The sequence below is a fragment of the Amia ocellicauda genome, chromosome 3 (assembly GCF_036373705.1).
Source record: "Amia ocellicauda isolate fAmiCal2 chromosome 3, fAmiCal2.hap1, whole genome shotgun sequence".
NCBI classification, from domain to species: domain Eukaryota; kingdom Metazoa; phylum Chordata; class Actinopteri; order Amiiformes; family Amiidae; genus Amia; species Amia ocellicauda.
The window spans coordinates 39,739,506-39,755,748 of record NC_089852.1 but is presented as its reverse complement, the minus strand read 5'-3'; the positions used below and the strand labels follow the sequence as shown (position 1 = coordinate 39,755,748).

Below are 16,243 nucleotides of genomic sequence, written 5' to 3'. Positions count from 1 at the left end.
GATCTAGGCTGAAACTAGTTTCAATAAACTCCATATAAGTGTGAGTTCATGTTCTCACTGCATCTGATGCCTGGCAGAGAAGCTCATTCAGTGTATTTATTACTTCTTTAATTTTATTTATTTTTATTTGAAAAAGTTTTTTGAATTTACAAATGTAGCCATGATTTGTATTGTAGTATTCTACTGAACAGAACAATATGTTATCAGCAGGAAAGTGCGGAAATAAATATATACATATTAAAATCTATTTGACAATTCTTGATAATGGATTAAATAGATGTTTTTAATAAAATTAGGTAATGCCTTGTGAAATCATAAAGGGCCCTGATCCTTTAAATTAAAGTAGTGTTGATATATATAGTGCTGCTAACTGCAGAGATTTGTATGGAAAGGTATAAATATTTGCTTAATTTTGGGTGTGTTTGTATGTTTTGTATACAGTTAACAAAGACACATTTTATTTTTCTATATTTTTCAAGAAAATATATTGTTTATGAAAAGTGTAAATAAGTTTGAAATCATACAAAGTGGTCTGAGTAATTTGTCCAGTGTCTTGTTTACTCTGGGAATGGCAATACGATTCGGATATTATCTGTTATTGTATTATATTAATTATATTTGAGGTAACTGTTAGCATTTTAATTGTATTAAACACGTTTGATGTCTGTTGGTCAATTGTTACAAATCTGTCTTGGCAGAGGATTCCCTTGCCTGGGTTTGCTTTAGAGTAAACTACCCCTGAACTATGTTTACTCAAGAAATATGGTATGGTTGTACAAACATAAGGAAAATACCATTAGATATGCAGCAAGGAATTTAGAGGACTGGCAGAATGTTCTGGATTACAAAACTTCATGAACAGAGGTATACATCCCTATCATAAGGGTTAGGTTTAACTTCTGAGAGTTGCTAAACTTTTTCTGTAAGTAAAAAGATATTTTAACTGATCCCAGGGGAAGAATACATTTTAAACACCCACCTGAGTCTTAAAGCCATTTGCAGAAACCTCAAGTTGAACTGACGTGGAAACCTCCAGTCTAGACAGTCTAGTGTTGATTTTCTTTGCAAATAAGTTGATCTCATCATTTGATTGTAAGCTTTTTGCAACGTATTACAATGTTTATATCATTATGTTGTGTATTATAGCCAAGGAAAAAATAAAAATAGTATACTCAAACAAATAATATATTTTTTAATCGTAATGTGAGCCAGATGTACTCAGGTCTTTTCTAATTCATATTATGTCTCGGCCACTTCTGGTTACCTGCTGTAAAGATGTAATTTGAAGTAATGCCAGGTAAAAAAAAATCTATGCACTTCATTTCATCTTACCCTCTTCAGTTTCAACTTTTTTTCTCCACTGATGACTGTATCTCAACATCTACTGCCCAAAATCCATACTTCTTTCATTTTAATATTGCACTGCCAGGATTAATTAGTTAATTAATTAATTAATTAATAAGGCAGATCTGGTGCAAGTGAGAAGGTAGATTATTAATATTCAGTGGTTTCCTGTGAATTGATACCAGCAAGATTTTAGTTCTTACCGTTTTAAATGTTTGTATGCCTGTGAAAGATAATAGGGAAAAGTTAGGCAGTACATGAATGTTTCAGCAGGTGTTTCACTTTTCAGCAGCAGCAAAAGGTCAGGGGGTCAAATCCAGCCTGGGGACAATGTGTCAGAGTATCATATTGCTTCCCATGTGTGAGGGCTCCTTCCACAGTCACACTTGCACAGTAAAGTAAGTAAAAATATAAATTACGCAAATTATTTAAAATACAGGTAGGCGTTTCACACGAGCATTGCTTCTGCTTTTCCTGGCCACAGCTAATACAGATGTTTTGCTGTGGCGTGGCCCTCAGTCAAATTAAATTCAAATTCAATTCAAATTAAATGGTTTTGCGCTGCTATTATAAACGTACAAATTCACAGCGCTGGGTTTTGCTGAGCAACTTTTATTCTGATGAAACGAAAACAGTTGTCCCTTTTCCAGCCCAAGGTCTATTTTCTTTCCTTTAAGAAGGGAGTCGACGGCAGAATCACCTCACCCTGCCTTTTTGCGTTTGTTGTCTGACAGGGTGGGGGTGACTCAGCATGGTTTTCAGTAACAGTTTCTTTCACGCATCTTCCCTTTTTTTCTGCTGCCAGATTACAGGTTGCTGGGAATAAGGGTCAGAAGTTTATTTTCCGAAAAGAATGGGTTCTTAGAGATTCAATCTGTGACTCAATAGGCACTAAATGGCTCAGGCCCAACTACGTTTCCACCGTCTGTGAAAGCCTTTTTTGACACCACCCTTTCAGTAGCATGCTGGTTAAAGATCTCTCGGCTCAGGTAGAAGCAATCACTTACTATAAAGATGTCATGCTTCTCAAAGCCGGTGTCTAATTATGGCCTCTGTCAGTCTGCCTTTGAATTATTGCTGAAGGCAGCGGAGAGGAGATGCAATCAGAGCTGCATAATCTGGCTCTGACTTGCCCTCTCTTTGCATATGATGACACATTTAAATGCAGGTTGAACACACCTGTAAAACTGGTTGCTGTTCTTGAGCAGACTACTCCGATTTCTTAAATTAAGGTATGGTTATTTATGTTTATTATGGCATTTTATAGCAATATTTGAGTGTGGGTATCTAGAAACCATATTAAATTGAAATTGATTAAAAATCACCTACCACTAAACAGTCTGTAACATCTGCTGATGATTTGACTAGCGTTGACATTTCTGCCCATTAATGCCCAACTAAAAGGACAATGTTAATTTGGTATTGTTATTCTGTTGTTTTTTTTTAACAGATTGTCTTGTGATTATAAATGTCCTCAGGGCTTCCATGTCCCTTTTAAGCAGTTTTACGTAATGAAATCCGGCTTTACTAGTCAGACAGTTTATGACTTCTGTGAGTAATACTTTAATTGGATATTTCTAAGCATTTCCCATTACTTGTCTTTTGTCTCTCAGTGGTATTGTGTAGTAAAACGATGTGACATTTTCTGTCACCCTAAGTCTTGAAAAGCAGTTGATCATCATCATTATTATGTTCACAAATTAGCAGAACATGGTATTACTTTTTTCATTCTTATTTTCAGTCCCTTTACCCTTCTGTATGTCACACAGCTTCCCCCTGAGGTTAAACATTTCCGCATACCGTACTTCCAGTATATTCTCCTTGTAAGATGTACCCAAGATGTTAATAAAGTGGGTTTGTGTATATTATTGTGGTGAAATAGTTCAATCCTGCAGTTTTTTCCTTATGCTATTTCCATATTTTATCACAAAAATCAGTAACTCTAGAATGGGTGTGTTATTTAATGAAAACCAATAAGTCATCCAATGTCAGCAAACCAAGTGCAGTGGAAAGTGCAACGGTTTCAGTCGGCTATGCGACTATCATCAATGGGTGTCATTGTGATACTTCAATACCACCTGCAATTTTCTTAATTAATGACAATCAGGTGCAGAAATCTAAGACTAAGACCAGGACAAAATGGGAATATGTCACTAAAATCAGTTTGGAAAGAAGTCAGCTTTTCTTCTGCACTACTCCAATTTACAAAGCTGTAGATTGGCTTGCGATAGTGTACAGTGCAATGATTGTTGCTCAGTGAAAGAGGCAGCTACTTGTCAGTTCTCACAGAAAGAGACAGTAGGGACAGGCAGCAGAAAGGACAATCCCTCCAGCCAGTAGACAGAGCCTTGCAGGTGAGATTAACCTGCTGAGGTCCCAAGAATTACCTCTCACACAATGCCATCTCCTTCAGGCGGACACCTGGATTTAGAGGCAGGCCATTACCCAGAATCCTGTTCTTTTGGGTGGATTAATATGATAATGGAATAAACAATAGAGATCATCATTTTGAATTTGGAATAATTGAAAATATTCAATGATATACTTAAATGTAATACTATTACTACTGATCAATAATAATAACAATAAAACTAACTATAGATTGTTCTGCTAAAACACCAGACCAGATTGTCAGTTTAGCCCCTGTTCCGTGACAATGGGTGTGTGAATAGGGTGTGCTCTTGTGCAATAACGGACAGATGTGGTTACAGAACACGTATCTCGAACATGTTTCCCAGGATTCTCTTACACCCACTTTCTCAGCAATGATGTGTTCGTTATATTGTTCAGGAAGTTTGTGTTTTCTGTAATGCTTATGAGGCGTAGAGGTCATAGCTCCTGGTGTCTGAGTCATCTGAAGGATTTGTCAAGTCATTGTTTGCAAGTCATTGACTACTATGCAATATACTACTCATATTTACTCATATGCTTTCCAATGTGTGTGGCATATTCAGTGAGAACATTTTAAGGATGTTCTTTCACACAAAAAACACACAAAACCCCCAAAAAGCTCTAGATTTGGTGTATATAAAAAGCACTGGATATCTCACTAGATTGAGCGTTGGGGTTTAAAACATCTATAATCCTCTGTTAAGGATATGTCATCAAACAAGTGTATATTTATTTTAAAAAGGAACCAAATCTGCAACACCTTTAGCACACCCTGAAGACTGTTAGCCGTATAGCGCAGATTTCCGCAGTGCTGCGCAGATCTGCATGATTCCACCGATCCCATTGGCGGAGCCGCGGCAGACCTGCGCAGACGTGCGGGACCCGGCGTGCTGGCGTCGCCCAGGTAGCCGCTGTGTGTGTGAACATGGCGGCGGAGCAGCGGAGGCGGCAGCGCAGCTTCTCCTTCGGCCTGCTCGCCAACAAAAAGTTTGCCTTTCAGCAGGACGCGCGTACATCTGAACTCTTTCTGAAATGGTAATCGTTTTTCTGAGCTTGTGTTTTTTGTATTTGTCGTTCAGTTTTCTCCTCCCTGCCCCGAAACCCATGAATACATAGATGAGTGCTGTGAACCGGCGTTGTAGCTTCATGTTTCTATTTGTATCTTTTACCCAAGAACACTCTTACAAAAAAGTGTTTCAAGGACAAAATGTGCTTAACTGCAAAAATATGATTATTATTGTCCATGCTAAAACTGTAATACATTTACCAATACCAGTCTAGCTTCATTATCCATGTCCACCCTTTGTGCCGTTTAATATCTGAATTTATGAATTGCTTTCCACAAGTGTATTCACTATTTTCTGTGATTCTCTGTAAATGACAGGTCCATGTTGGGCAGGATTACAGCTCAAGCCTTTAATTTCGACCAGCAATTCAATCTCTACAGAAAGCAGGAGTTTGTATTAGTAAGTAAAGCTTGTCTTGTTTTAGTTAAAAGTTTCCTTATGAGCCTTATATATATGTTACACGAAATCAATACAAAACAATCAGTCGTGAATTCCAATATACTCTTTGTTGTGTGTGAATCTGGAAATGTAACATTAACCAATTCAATGGAGATGAATTACAAAGCATGGGGCATATAGGGATGCTTTCAAATGACAAGTCTTCTAGCAGGAAGGCACAGCATTTGTTTGCCTTTTTTTATATCTTTTTGATCTGTTGTACTTTGTAAATCTGTGTAATTGTATATGTTTTTTTGATAATCCTTCAGGATTTCTTCAAAGACCCCTGTGTGGTGTCCAATTTGAAAGTGTTAGGTGCTCGTGGATTATGGAAATCTTTAGGTAATGTACTGTTCTTTTTTGTGTGCTTTTTTTCCTTTCTGTATTTTTCCCTCTGAAACAGCCCTTTTCACCTTTTAGCTGTACACATTAAAAACTGCAACACTCTGTTAGAGACTCGGCTGTACGGTTTCTTTAACTGATGCAAATGTGCGCAACAGTAACATCATCACCATTTTGGGGCACAGACAGTGCACTTTCTAAAATGTGAGGCTAAACTTTTCAATTGAAAAGATGTTATAAACTTTAGAAGTCAGACACCGTAGGCAGAGTATTGCAAGCAGTAGCACTGTGACTAATGGGAAGGAAATAGTTTAAATAGTATGAATGGATGTTTATGAGCTGTGATTCTATTGCATTTTTATAAATGACAGTGAAGTACAGGGAATTGTATATTAAACTTATAACCCTGATGCTGGAACACAGAGATTTAAATAATGTGTTTTTGCTTTTATATATATATTATGGCCTACCTCTTATTGGGTCTTTTAAAGTGTGTCTCTTATTGTACAACTTGAAATGTCATCTTGTTCAGTTTAGGTTCTGACTGCACAAACTAACATCTCATACAATAAAAGGATGCGCCCTACACATGACCTGTCACACACATAAATAGCTTTACAGTTAATAAAACATTTGTTTTAGTGACATTTAACAATCAACCTCCCTTCTCTCCATTTAAAAAGTGCTGGTCCAGTATCTGCTGTAACTGACCTACAGTAGCTGATCTGCATTGAGTTTTCGTGCTAGTTAAACATAACAAAACTATTAAAAACAAATGTACATGCTCTGCAACTTGCACCACTAGTGTTTAAGTCTCCTGAAAAGTAATTGGTGACTTAATTTTTTTTTAACACTCATAATTCTCTGCATGGGATGACATGTATACACAAGATAAGAGGAATAGGAATTTTAGGAAATGCTGCTGCTAGTTTCTCAAACGTGATTTGTAATTGTTTTTAGATACAGAAGTGCTGAAAGCAAATGTGGAAGTTGTTCCATGTACCAGGGTGTCTATGGATGTCTTTGACCCTCTCTACTCCCATGGAATCCTACGTCCTACAGGCCACATTTTAAAGTGCTTTGATGATTTTTATGCAGATTTTGATGAACTGAGAAAAGTGAGTGTTTACTGAATAATGATGCTCGTTTTTATTGATTGTAAATGTGTATTCACTGTCTGCAATGTGCTTTTATATTATTCCACTTCAGACCTGAATACTATCCCACAAGTTCAATAATGCTAATTTGCCACATTTTTTCTTACACATAAAGATGCTGTTAATTGAAGATTCTGAGAAGTATGAGATAATTAGCCCAGAAGACCGGCAAGAGTTCCTATTCCAACTCTTTAAACACTTCTGCTTGGGGGGAGAGCTTTGCCAGTATGAAGATGTCATTGAGCCTTATATAGAGACTGCAAGATCTGTATACAAAGATATGGTCAGGTAAATACATTATCTGTATATATCATAAGCAAATAGTTGTTTTAGAACAAAAGAATGCATTGACACCTCTAATCCCTTCCTGTTCAACTTCATGACAGTGATTTACTAAGGCCAACTACAAGTAGAGAGAGACTCAGGTTTGGCATGTTTTAACCTGTCCACACACATCCATATTATTTCAAAGGCAATTCATATCACAGCTTAAGACAGCCCACCACTATTGTGTTTTTGCGGAAACTGGGCATGTTAAAATTCCTTCATTCATTATTGTGCTGCATTATATAAATCACAACATAACCATATAATTAAATATAGTTAAGACTAAGTTCCAGATATCTCCCAATAAAATGTGAAGGATCAAATAGAGAATAGCAGTGAGTAAATATAACAAAAATTGCCAAAGGCACTTCTCAGGTTAAAACATGCATCGCGATTTCAGTCCTATCACTTTGACCCAGTTGTCAAAATTATCCCCTTTTCTTTGCTTGTTTCTTAATTACATGAATTCCAGGATTCGGGATGTTGTTTGTATTTTAATGCACTTAACAGTTTCTAATATAATAAAAGCATTTGTTGCGATAACATTTTGGTTTACCTATATAATATTTTTTTTCTTGTAAATTGCAAAGGTTCTCTGTTTTTTTCATTTTGAATAATTTCTGCTCAGTTTAAGTGAAACAGTTTAAAAAAATACATAAAATGTAGGTGATGCTCTGCAGCTTTGCTCTGTTCAAAAATATATTACAGTTTCAGGAGACTTTCAGGGAGTACATTTTAAAGAAGAAAAAAATGATGGTAAGTTTTTGTGTTGTTACAGCGTTCAGAAAGATCCTGCAACAGACAAAATCAGCATTATCTCGACCGTATTGAAAGTCTCTGCCTATGTAAGTATGACTTTTGTGTTGGCAAAAGGCACACCTTCCCTTTTAAGAATCACTCTATGTCCCACATGAAAAAGGTGAATTCTTTTTTTTAACTCAACAAAACATTAGAAATTCTTATCAAACTGATTATTTGTGTTGAAACAATAAATTGGATTTCTGGTGCTTTATAAAAACTTTGTAAGTGATAATATAAGTCCTAAACTTATTATTTTACTATCCAAGCATCAAATGTATAATCTAATCCCTGCATGTTGAATAGTATACATCTTGAATCTTGGTCTGGCATGACACCTTTACCTTCTTTATATGACTGTGACAAAGGTAGGTGTAGTAAGCAGACAGAATCAAACCCCTCAGTGTGTGTACATGTGAAAGACCTACTTTCCTAATTTGAATTACCATAATTGATTATACATGTCACCAAACTTTAATTAGAGTGTGATCTATTCATTTTACACACAGACTTGGCCTTGTTCCATGATCACCCCTGTTATAGCTTGTGCAAAATGCTTAGGCTAATATCCCATATAAAATAATGATTAGTAAAATATTTTTTCACCATTCATAAAATTGTAAGAATATGAAAACACTTTTACAGGACACAGGATATAAGAATGAAGAATCTCAACAAACATTTTCCATGGACATTTTGTTGTTTTGTAGTTAATTTAAATGAGGTGACTGAGAGTAACCAAGTGTTTTTCTACATATGTTCACAGGATAACTCTGGCTTGTGTTACCCTTCCAATAAAGACAAGGAACAGACGTTTGCCTATTTAGCTGTTGACCCTCTCAAGCGCCATGTTTATGTCCTGTATCATTGCTTTGGAGTCGGTTTATTTTCAGTGCCACAGAAAGATATTCACTGAGGTAGTAGATTAGGTTGGATATATATGTTGTTAACTACAGTATACTGTTTAACCGCCTGCTTTAGTGTATTTCTTTTATTTCAGTACAGTAGGGGGCATAAAAACACCCACAGCTCAAAAGTGTTATTGTACCTTAAATACCACTGGAGATTAAAGGAGAAGCTTTTTGAACATTGATTCTTCCCCTAGAAAAAAAATCTAACACTTTGTTGTGAGTTATTATTATTATTATTATTATTATTATTTGTAAAATCTTTTTATAAATCGATCACAAAAAATAAATTAAACCAAACACATTTTGTAAAGCAAGATGGTTCATGTGGAATAGCTTGGTATCTGTATCTGGATTTGTATTTGAAGGTCTTTCTAATTTTCTGTTTTACAACTTATTACATTGTACTGACACAAGTATTCTTGAGTAAGATCAAACTGTGTCACAATAGAGATCTACTGACATTAACTTTGGTGTTTACTTAAGTAAATGTATTCCTTTTGGAAAAATAATTGTCTGCATTTACATCTTTATAATAACATGAAAATAACATAATAAACACGTGTTTGTTTGTTTTTTTTAAAGAAAACTACCATTGTTTTTTGTGTATAATTATTTCATAATGATTCACTTCTAGAATCTTGCCTTGTTATTTAGATCCATGGATGCTGAAAATACACTATAAAAAGTATAATGCTGTGTCACTACTTTAGCATGCATTTAAACCGTTACAATAGAACCTGTAATAAATATCCAATTTAAATATTCATTACAAGATCTCATTGACTATTTTTACTAAGTAACTACCAAACATGTGAATGTTCTTTGGTAACATTCAAAAGCAAGCAAAGTGTTATTTTGGAGATGTTAACAGTGTAATCCTTTTTTTTTTTTTTTTTTTTTTTGCTTATAGTGTTAACAATACAAACAGCCTTCAGTAATTGTACTTGCATCTCCAATTGTAAAAATAAATGAATATCATAACATGCATCTTTTTTATAATTCTACATTCAGTATTCTAAATATGTTTGATGTGGTGAACAAGCAGAAAATGTGTCTCTCTGTGTTCTTTAAGTCCTACAAAACAGAGATGCAACCTGAGTAAAATGACATTCACTGTAGATTCAGCTTGAGGCTTTGTTGCTTTGTTGTTTTACATTGTACTCTTCCACATGACAAAAGCACTGTGTAACAAACTTGTAGGCAAATATGACGTGAGAAGCCAGAGGCTGGATGGGCCTGGAGACAAAACTACCCTCAGGTCCTCTAAGTGGGTGGTCCCTTAAGGACAAGGCTGAAAGGCAAGGAAAATCACATTGTGATGGATGTACCTGTTAACTTTTATTGACAGAAACCTTCAAATTGCAATTCCGGCTCTGCTATTCCTCGGTTTGTTCGCACTCAGCATTAAAATTGTATACACTTCTTTTTAAGTTAACAAAAACTTACTTAGGCTAGATACACAAAGGTTAACCCTTGACCCTGCAGGACTCTCACACTTCCTTAAGGAAAAAATATATCACTCAAATTAATAAAAAATGTTATCTCCCTCACAGAAGACCTACTGTAACTACAGTTTGTGATTGCTAAAAGTTTGTGTGTGTGTGTTTATACGTGATGGCAGTCATGAATCATCTGAGAACAAACTAAAACAATTCAGTCAAAACAAATCCAAAAGTAAAATGTATTCTTCTGGGAAGTTACTCCAGAAGAACATGAATGTTCATGTTTGTTTAATGCTAATGCTGTAGTTTGACTTTCCCTTAAAAATGTCATTCTCACAGAAGGACATCTCCAAAAATGCAGCCTAAATAAGATAAAAATGCAAATTGATCATCTTTAATATTCCTTTAATGTTAATTTTAAAGACAATCTGGATTAAAAAGAACTAAAGGGTAGAATACATTAAAACACATGATGACAAAGTCAACAAATACCAGTTAAGTGCTAACAAAGGTAAAGTTTTAGTTCAATGTATTCATTACATTATTTATTTATTTCAGCTATGATGCATTTTTAGAGCTAAGCCCCACCTTTCATACATTGTTAAAAGTGAAATTTACACAAATAAAATACATTTTAAAAAGTAGAACCATAAATCAAGCTAATATATGGGAAGCCTTGTTAAAGAGGGAAGACACAAAGTAACCTTTATAATCCATTCTTCATGGTTTTACAGTCCCTGAAAGAGGATTAATACAGATCCATAATCATCCAGAGCCTCAATGTATGGGAAAAGGGCAGAAACACAGTTCCTATACACCACTGGGGCTGATTCTTGACAAAATGATTTTTCAATAGAATGAAGAGAATAATTTGCATAACAATTATGGGAACTGCGCTGAATTGGTCTTTGGCACTGTAGAGGAAAAACACATCTTATTCCTTCATACATAATAGAGAGGCTATATTTACAAAGTTCATTATTTTGATTAATGTGTGATACATTTTTATTAGTGACCATATGATTTGAATAGAAACAAAATTTATGTAACAAGAAAGTAAGCAGCGTCAGTCACAAACAATTCAATAGAGATCCAGAATCGTCTGTAGTAAAATATTAATCGTAATTTACAATGTGGAGCAACACCGCAACTTCTACATTCAGCAAAAGGTATCAATAAATTGAATTAAATTGAGCTGCATAATTATTCTGACACCATGTCATGATTATTACAATGAGATCACGAACATATTTAATATTACTAGTAGAACAATTGCAGCAGGAAAATAGAGACAGTAAAGGTAATTGTATAATTTACAATTATGCATTATTCAGCTCCAGCGTTATGATGATGATTATTAGCATCAATAGTAGTATATCTAAAATAATAATTGCTTAGCATTCTAATACGATCATTTAATGTATCCAAAAGTGATTTTTTTTTAGTAACAACACAATACACAGTTAGTGCAGTAGACTTCAGTTCGTTGCAGTTGACGCATCAAAAACAAGATCTTAATACAATACTATTATTACTGTCAATAAATATATACAAAAACACATTGATTCGAAGTGCAATATATAAATGCATCTTCTATGACGTTTTCTTAGCTTCTGGGTGAAATACTACGCGAGGAAATCCGTGCCGCGCACTAAAAGAGATGTTGTGGCTTTAAACTCTCCTCCTCCGCCCGATTCATTGGCGTTCCTGTGGCGCAGATCCACGCAGTTCTGCGCAGACGTGCAGGATCCCGCCGATCCCATTGGTGCAGCCGCGCAGACCCGCGCAGACCGGCCGGACATCTGCGCAACCCGAACGCGACCAATGACGCCAGGCCCCGCCCGCCTCTGACTCGGCGATCACATGAGTCCTACAAGTTGGATGTCCCAGCCGAAGTTTCGGACAAAGTTGAGGAAAAAGTTGGGAGTTTTGGGAAGGCACTGATTTGCGATGCGCGGCGACGTTGTTCGGTCTGGCCGGGGGGGGGGACTATAAAAACGACATCTGAGGTGTCAGTATAGGACTGGTTATATTGACGATCTCGGATGTGTGGCTGTTTTGTTGTATTGTTGACAAGAAGCAAGTTTGTGCGTTTATAAGTAGCCGAGCGAAGCCGCCTGTACAGTGGCCGGGCGTCCTGCCTTCAACATAATTGCCCCCCCAAAAAAAGTTTGTCCGGGATTTGAGAAGATCTGACCGCGCAGAAGAAAACGACACCAGGGAATTGTGACTTTTTTTTTTTTGTGTGTGTGGAGGATTTTTATTTTTCCAGCGCCTTTATGATTGTGCTACTAAACGCCGCATTTGGGCTTTTCACTCGGTTGGATTAACCCCCTGTGCTGCCCTTCTTCTCGGACACCCAAGGGTTTGATTTTTGTCGGTCCTTTCCGGCAGCATGGACCCGAGCCAGCACAACCCGCCCGCGGGGCACCAGATCGTGCACGTCCGGGGCGACTCGGAGACCGACCTGGAGGCGCTGTTCAACGCCGTGATGAACCCCAAGAATGCCAACGTGCCCCAGACGGTGCCCATGAGGATGAGGAAGCTGCCCGACTCCTTCTTCAAGCAGCCCGAGCCCAAGTCGCACTCCAGACAAGTAAGACTCGCCCTGTCGCCCCCGGTGCCTGCCCTTCTGCGAGTGCGGGCTGTATGGGGCAAGTTCACCCCCCATTCATCGCTTTGCAACTTTGCATTGATGTATATACTCATGATCGGGGGTTATGCGCTGAAAAGTGGGCGACGTGCAGTGATTTGTCCTGCTCTGTTGTGCAGAAGGTCATTTTTAGCTACTATAATGTTAATCGTGTGTGTAATTGTAGTGCACTTTCAGATTGTGTATGGGGATGTATGAAGAGTCTATAATTAAACTCCTGTTGCACACGCTCTCTCAATGTCAAAGGCAGCCAACACGATTTTGTGCCCAGAAATCGTCCTTTTTCCCAGTTCACATGTTTCCATAGTCAGCAATTTAATAAGAAGATACTCTCAGGATAATTAATATGGCTGGGGGCACAGCTTTTTGTGAGACCCTGGCACCCCCCCCCCCCCCCCCAGGCCCCTTGATTTGTACCATATTGATGTCGGTGAGAAGGACCTTTAAAGTGTAATGCAAAACAGACTGTCAAAGCAGGTCATGGCCCGTCTTTGGACTTCAGATTTTATTTTATGAGAGGGTGGGGGGTGGGATGAATTTTTTGAGCCGTATCTTGAAGTGTGTGTGAGAAGATGTGTCTATGCTCAAAAACTCACCTACAGATGATTTTTAATCTAAGAAAGGCCTCTTTAATTTGTGGTTGGTGGAGGAGTTGAGACTGTAACATTTTATTCTGCAGAGCTTTTCCATGCGACTTCTATAGACCAGTCAATGACAAAAGTAAAGGTTTTTGTCATTATGTGATTGTATGATGCCTTATTAAATGTTGCCAACTTTATAGGCTTTGAAACTCCACTAAGCTACTACTACTACTACTTGATCACTTGTACTTAAATCAATAGTGTTTAAACTGATTATTATTGATGTTATTTGTATCAAACTATGTCCTCTGTTGTTGGTAACTGCTGTAATGCATCCTCTAAAGGTCAGTTTTTACTCACAGATCTTGAATGAGTCAGTCTCTTTATTTGAGTGCTTTGTCAGAATGACCCTTTCTGACAAAGCACTCAAATAAATAAAGAGGCTGAAGGTGATTGGGCCCCAGTGCTGTTCGGACAGTGTTCCCCAGTGAGTCACTGTTTCAGTACATCAAGTTGGTACTCCACACAAAGCCTTGGGCAACATCTTTTAACATAACAATCACCCGCATCGCAAACAGACCTTTAGCAGTGTGCATTCTTGTGCATCCTTTCCTATAGTAAACAGTGTGTAGAAAACATGCCTTTTTTTTCTCCTTGTGTACAAATCTAGTTGGTGTTTGTGTTGAGCAGTTAAAGACAAACTTTCATGAATGATATCAAGTTCATGTAGATAAATATACCGAAAATCACTCTTTCTTGCATAGACTTCAAATACAAGGTGTTTTTAATTCATTCTTTAATCCTCATGATCCCCAGCCTCATAGAATGATGGTCTACAAACAGTTTTCTCGACTCTCCTTCTCCATACAGGCTAGCACAGACGCAGGGACCGCCGGCACCCTAACCCCACAGCACGTCCGGGCACACTCCTCACCCGCGTCCCTCCAGCTGGGCGCGGTGTCTCCCGGGTCCCTGGCGGGCGTGATCCCAGCCGGGACGCCCCCTCAGCATCTCCGGCAGTCCTCGTACGAGATCCCCGATGACATGCCTCTGCCCCCTGGCTGGGAGATGGCCAAGACCCCGTCTGGGCAGAGATACTTTCTCAAGTGAGTGTCGCCTCTTGCTTCTGCGCCTTCTGCACCGCACTGTACTGCACTGCCTTTTCAGGGTAGGCAGACTCGATGAATAGATAACCGATTGGGACTGGTGAGCGGCCCTGCCAGTAAAGTCCTCTACTAGAAGCGTGGGTTGGTCCCTATAGTCTTGTAATCATTGTTCTGATCAGGATGTTGTAATTAGTCTATGGTGAGGAGGCCCCAGAATTGGCTAAGCCCTGCTGGAGATAGTAGCTTTGAAATGATCGAGGGACAGCCTTGAAACAGCCTTTGGGGTAGAAGGCACTTTGTGAGCCTGCAGTGATGCCAGTCGAGTTTTTGGGTCTTCTTTCGACTCTTTCGTTCTGCTGTTGACTCTTCAGGTTTCAAACAATTGAAATTATTTAAATGATGGTGATTTGCAGTTTTCTGTCGTGAGTCATGGCAGCACACAGATTTCCAATCGTTTCATTACAGTTGCTCCTTAATTCAGGGTTGGGTTCCATATGCTGTAATTGAGCGGAACGTTTAAGTTACAGGAAACATCGTGAGCTTTTTTGCTTTCTGTATATTTATCTTCATACTAATGTTCGCTGAGTAGAAGTTTCTGAGACTAATTCACTGCACAATCACGATGATATTCAGCTTTTGTGCATAGTCCCTGTGCTAGAAATAGCATCTTGATGAGTAAGGACCATTGTATGTATAGTATTACACCTACACTCCTACTCCTATGCACTTTTTGTTTTTTTTTTACCACATTTTCCCCAAACCTGTTTCCCCAAACTCATGTCCATTTCACAGCCATGTCAAGGATGAATACATTGGAGAGAGATCTGCCCTCGAAATGGGATCACTTAATGAGCAATCTCATTTGCATAACACTACTTTGTAATGGGCCAATTTAGGTGTAACCGACAGTAATTAATGAAGCAACCCCACCCTATATTCTACACTTTAAGCCTTTCAGGTAGTGTCTTTACTGGTTGTGGGTCAGAGCAGTTCAGTTCGTTTTAAATGAATGTAGCTCAGAAGTCTTGATTCCTTCTAAAATCCAAAGCCTACGAACATTATACCAAACGATAGGCGTGTACTGAAGGGATAAAACCTAAATGGCACATTTTGAAAGAGGCAAAAAAAAAAAGAAAATCAAACCTCCTCCCGAATTGAGTTCCTGGGTAATCGTTTCAAATGCAACATTTTCCGTGGAATCTGATTTTTGGAAAAAGGTTTGTGCCTGAAGTGCCAGGATAATGCGTTACACTTTTGTTGCCTTGCAGCTAATTACACAACTTAACAAGTCAAATTAAGGAGTGATTTCAGCTCACGTTCCCCAGGGCTGAACTCTGGTGTATTTGTTGGCTTTACTGATACTGTGATACTGAAATGAATCAAACCTAAACCAATATGTTTGGAGAAATTATTCTATATAAACTTTCCTGCTGTCCTTGTGATATTGGGTAGCTTGTTAAACTTATGCCCATCTTAGATGCTAGATTTTAAGGGCCCATCTGAATGGCTTCAATGGCCTTGAGAATGTTTTGTTAGCTCCTTGTGAGATTGCAGTCGTTTTTAAGACAGGTGCTGTCGGCAAAACAGACTGCAGAGGCATGATTTCATGGTAACATGTTCTAACTAAACACCGCAAATCTCTGCAGAGGGCTGGGGCCTCATTTAGGGTGACCCATTTGACTCACC

The 16,243-nt window shown here is 37.9% G+C and overlaps 2 protein-coding genes across 5 annotated transcripts in view; both read left to right on the top strand.

Moving 5' to 3' along the window:
* The first annotated feature begins 4,360 nt into the window (after positions 1–4,360).
* Positions 4,361–9,756, top strand: cfap300 (cilia and flagella associated protein 300). Its single transcript, XM_066699406.1, has 7 exons — positions 4,361–4,770; positions 5,120–5,201; positions 5,510–5,582; positions 6,543–6,700; positions 6,855–7,027; positions 7,845–7,911; positions 8,631–9,756. The coding sequence occupies exons 1-7, from the start codon at positions 4,661–4,663 to the stop codon at positions 8,778–8,780; spliced, it is 813 nt and encodes a 270-aa protein (XP_066555503.1). The 5' UTR covers positions 4,361–4,660; the 3' UTR covers positions 8,781–9,756.
* Positions 9,757–12,089: 2,333 nt separating this feature from the next.
* Positions 12,090–16,243, top strand: part of yap1 (Yes1 associated transcriptional regulator) — a 40,427-nt gene continuing 36,273 nt past the window's right edge. For 2 of the 4 annotated variants that reach the window (XM_066699404.1, XM_066699401.1), the window contains exons 1-2: positions 12,091–12,813; positions 14,322–14,557. In XM_066699404.1, coding sequence (XP_066555501.1) covers positions 12,613–12,813; positions 14,322–14,557 — 437 coding nt within the window. In that variant the 5' untranslated portion in view covers positions 12,091–12,612. Of the gene's footprint in view, positions 12,814–14,321; positions 14,558–16,243 lie in introns of all 4 variants that reach the window. The other 2 variants (XM_066699402.1, XM_066699403.1) reach the window with 2 other exon arrangements.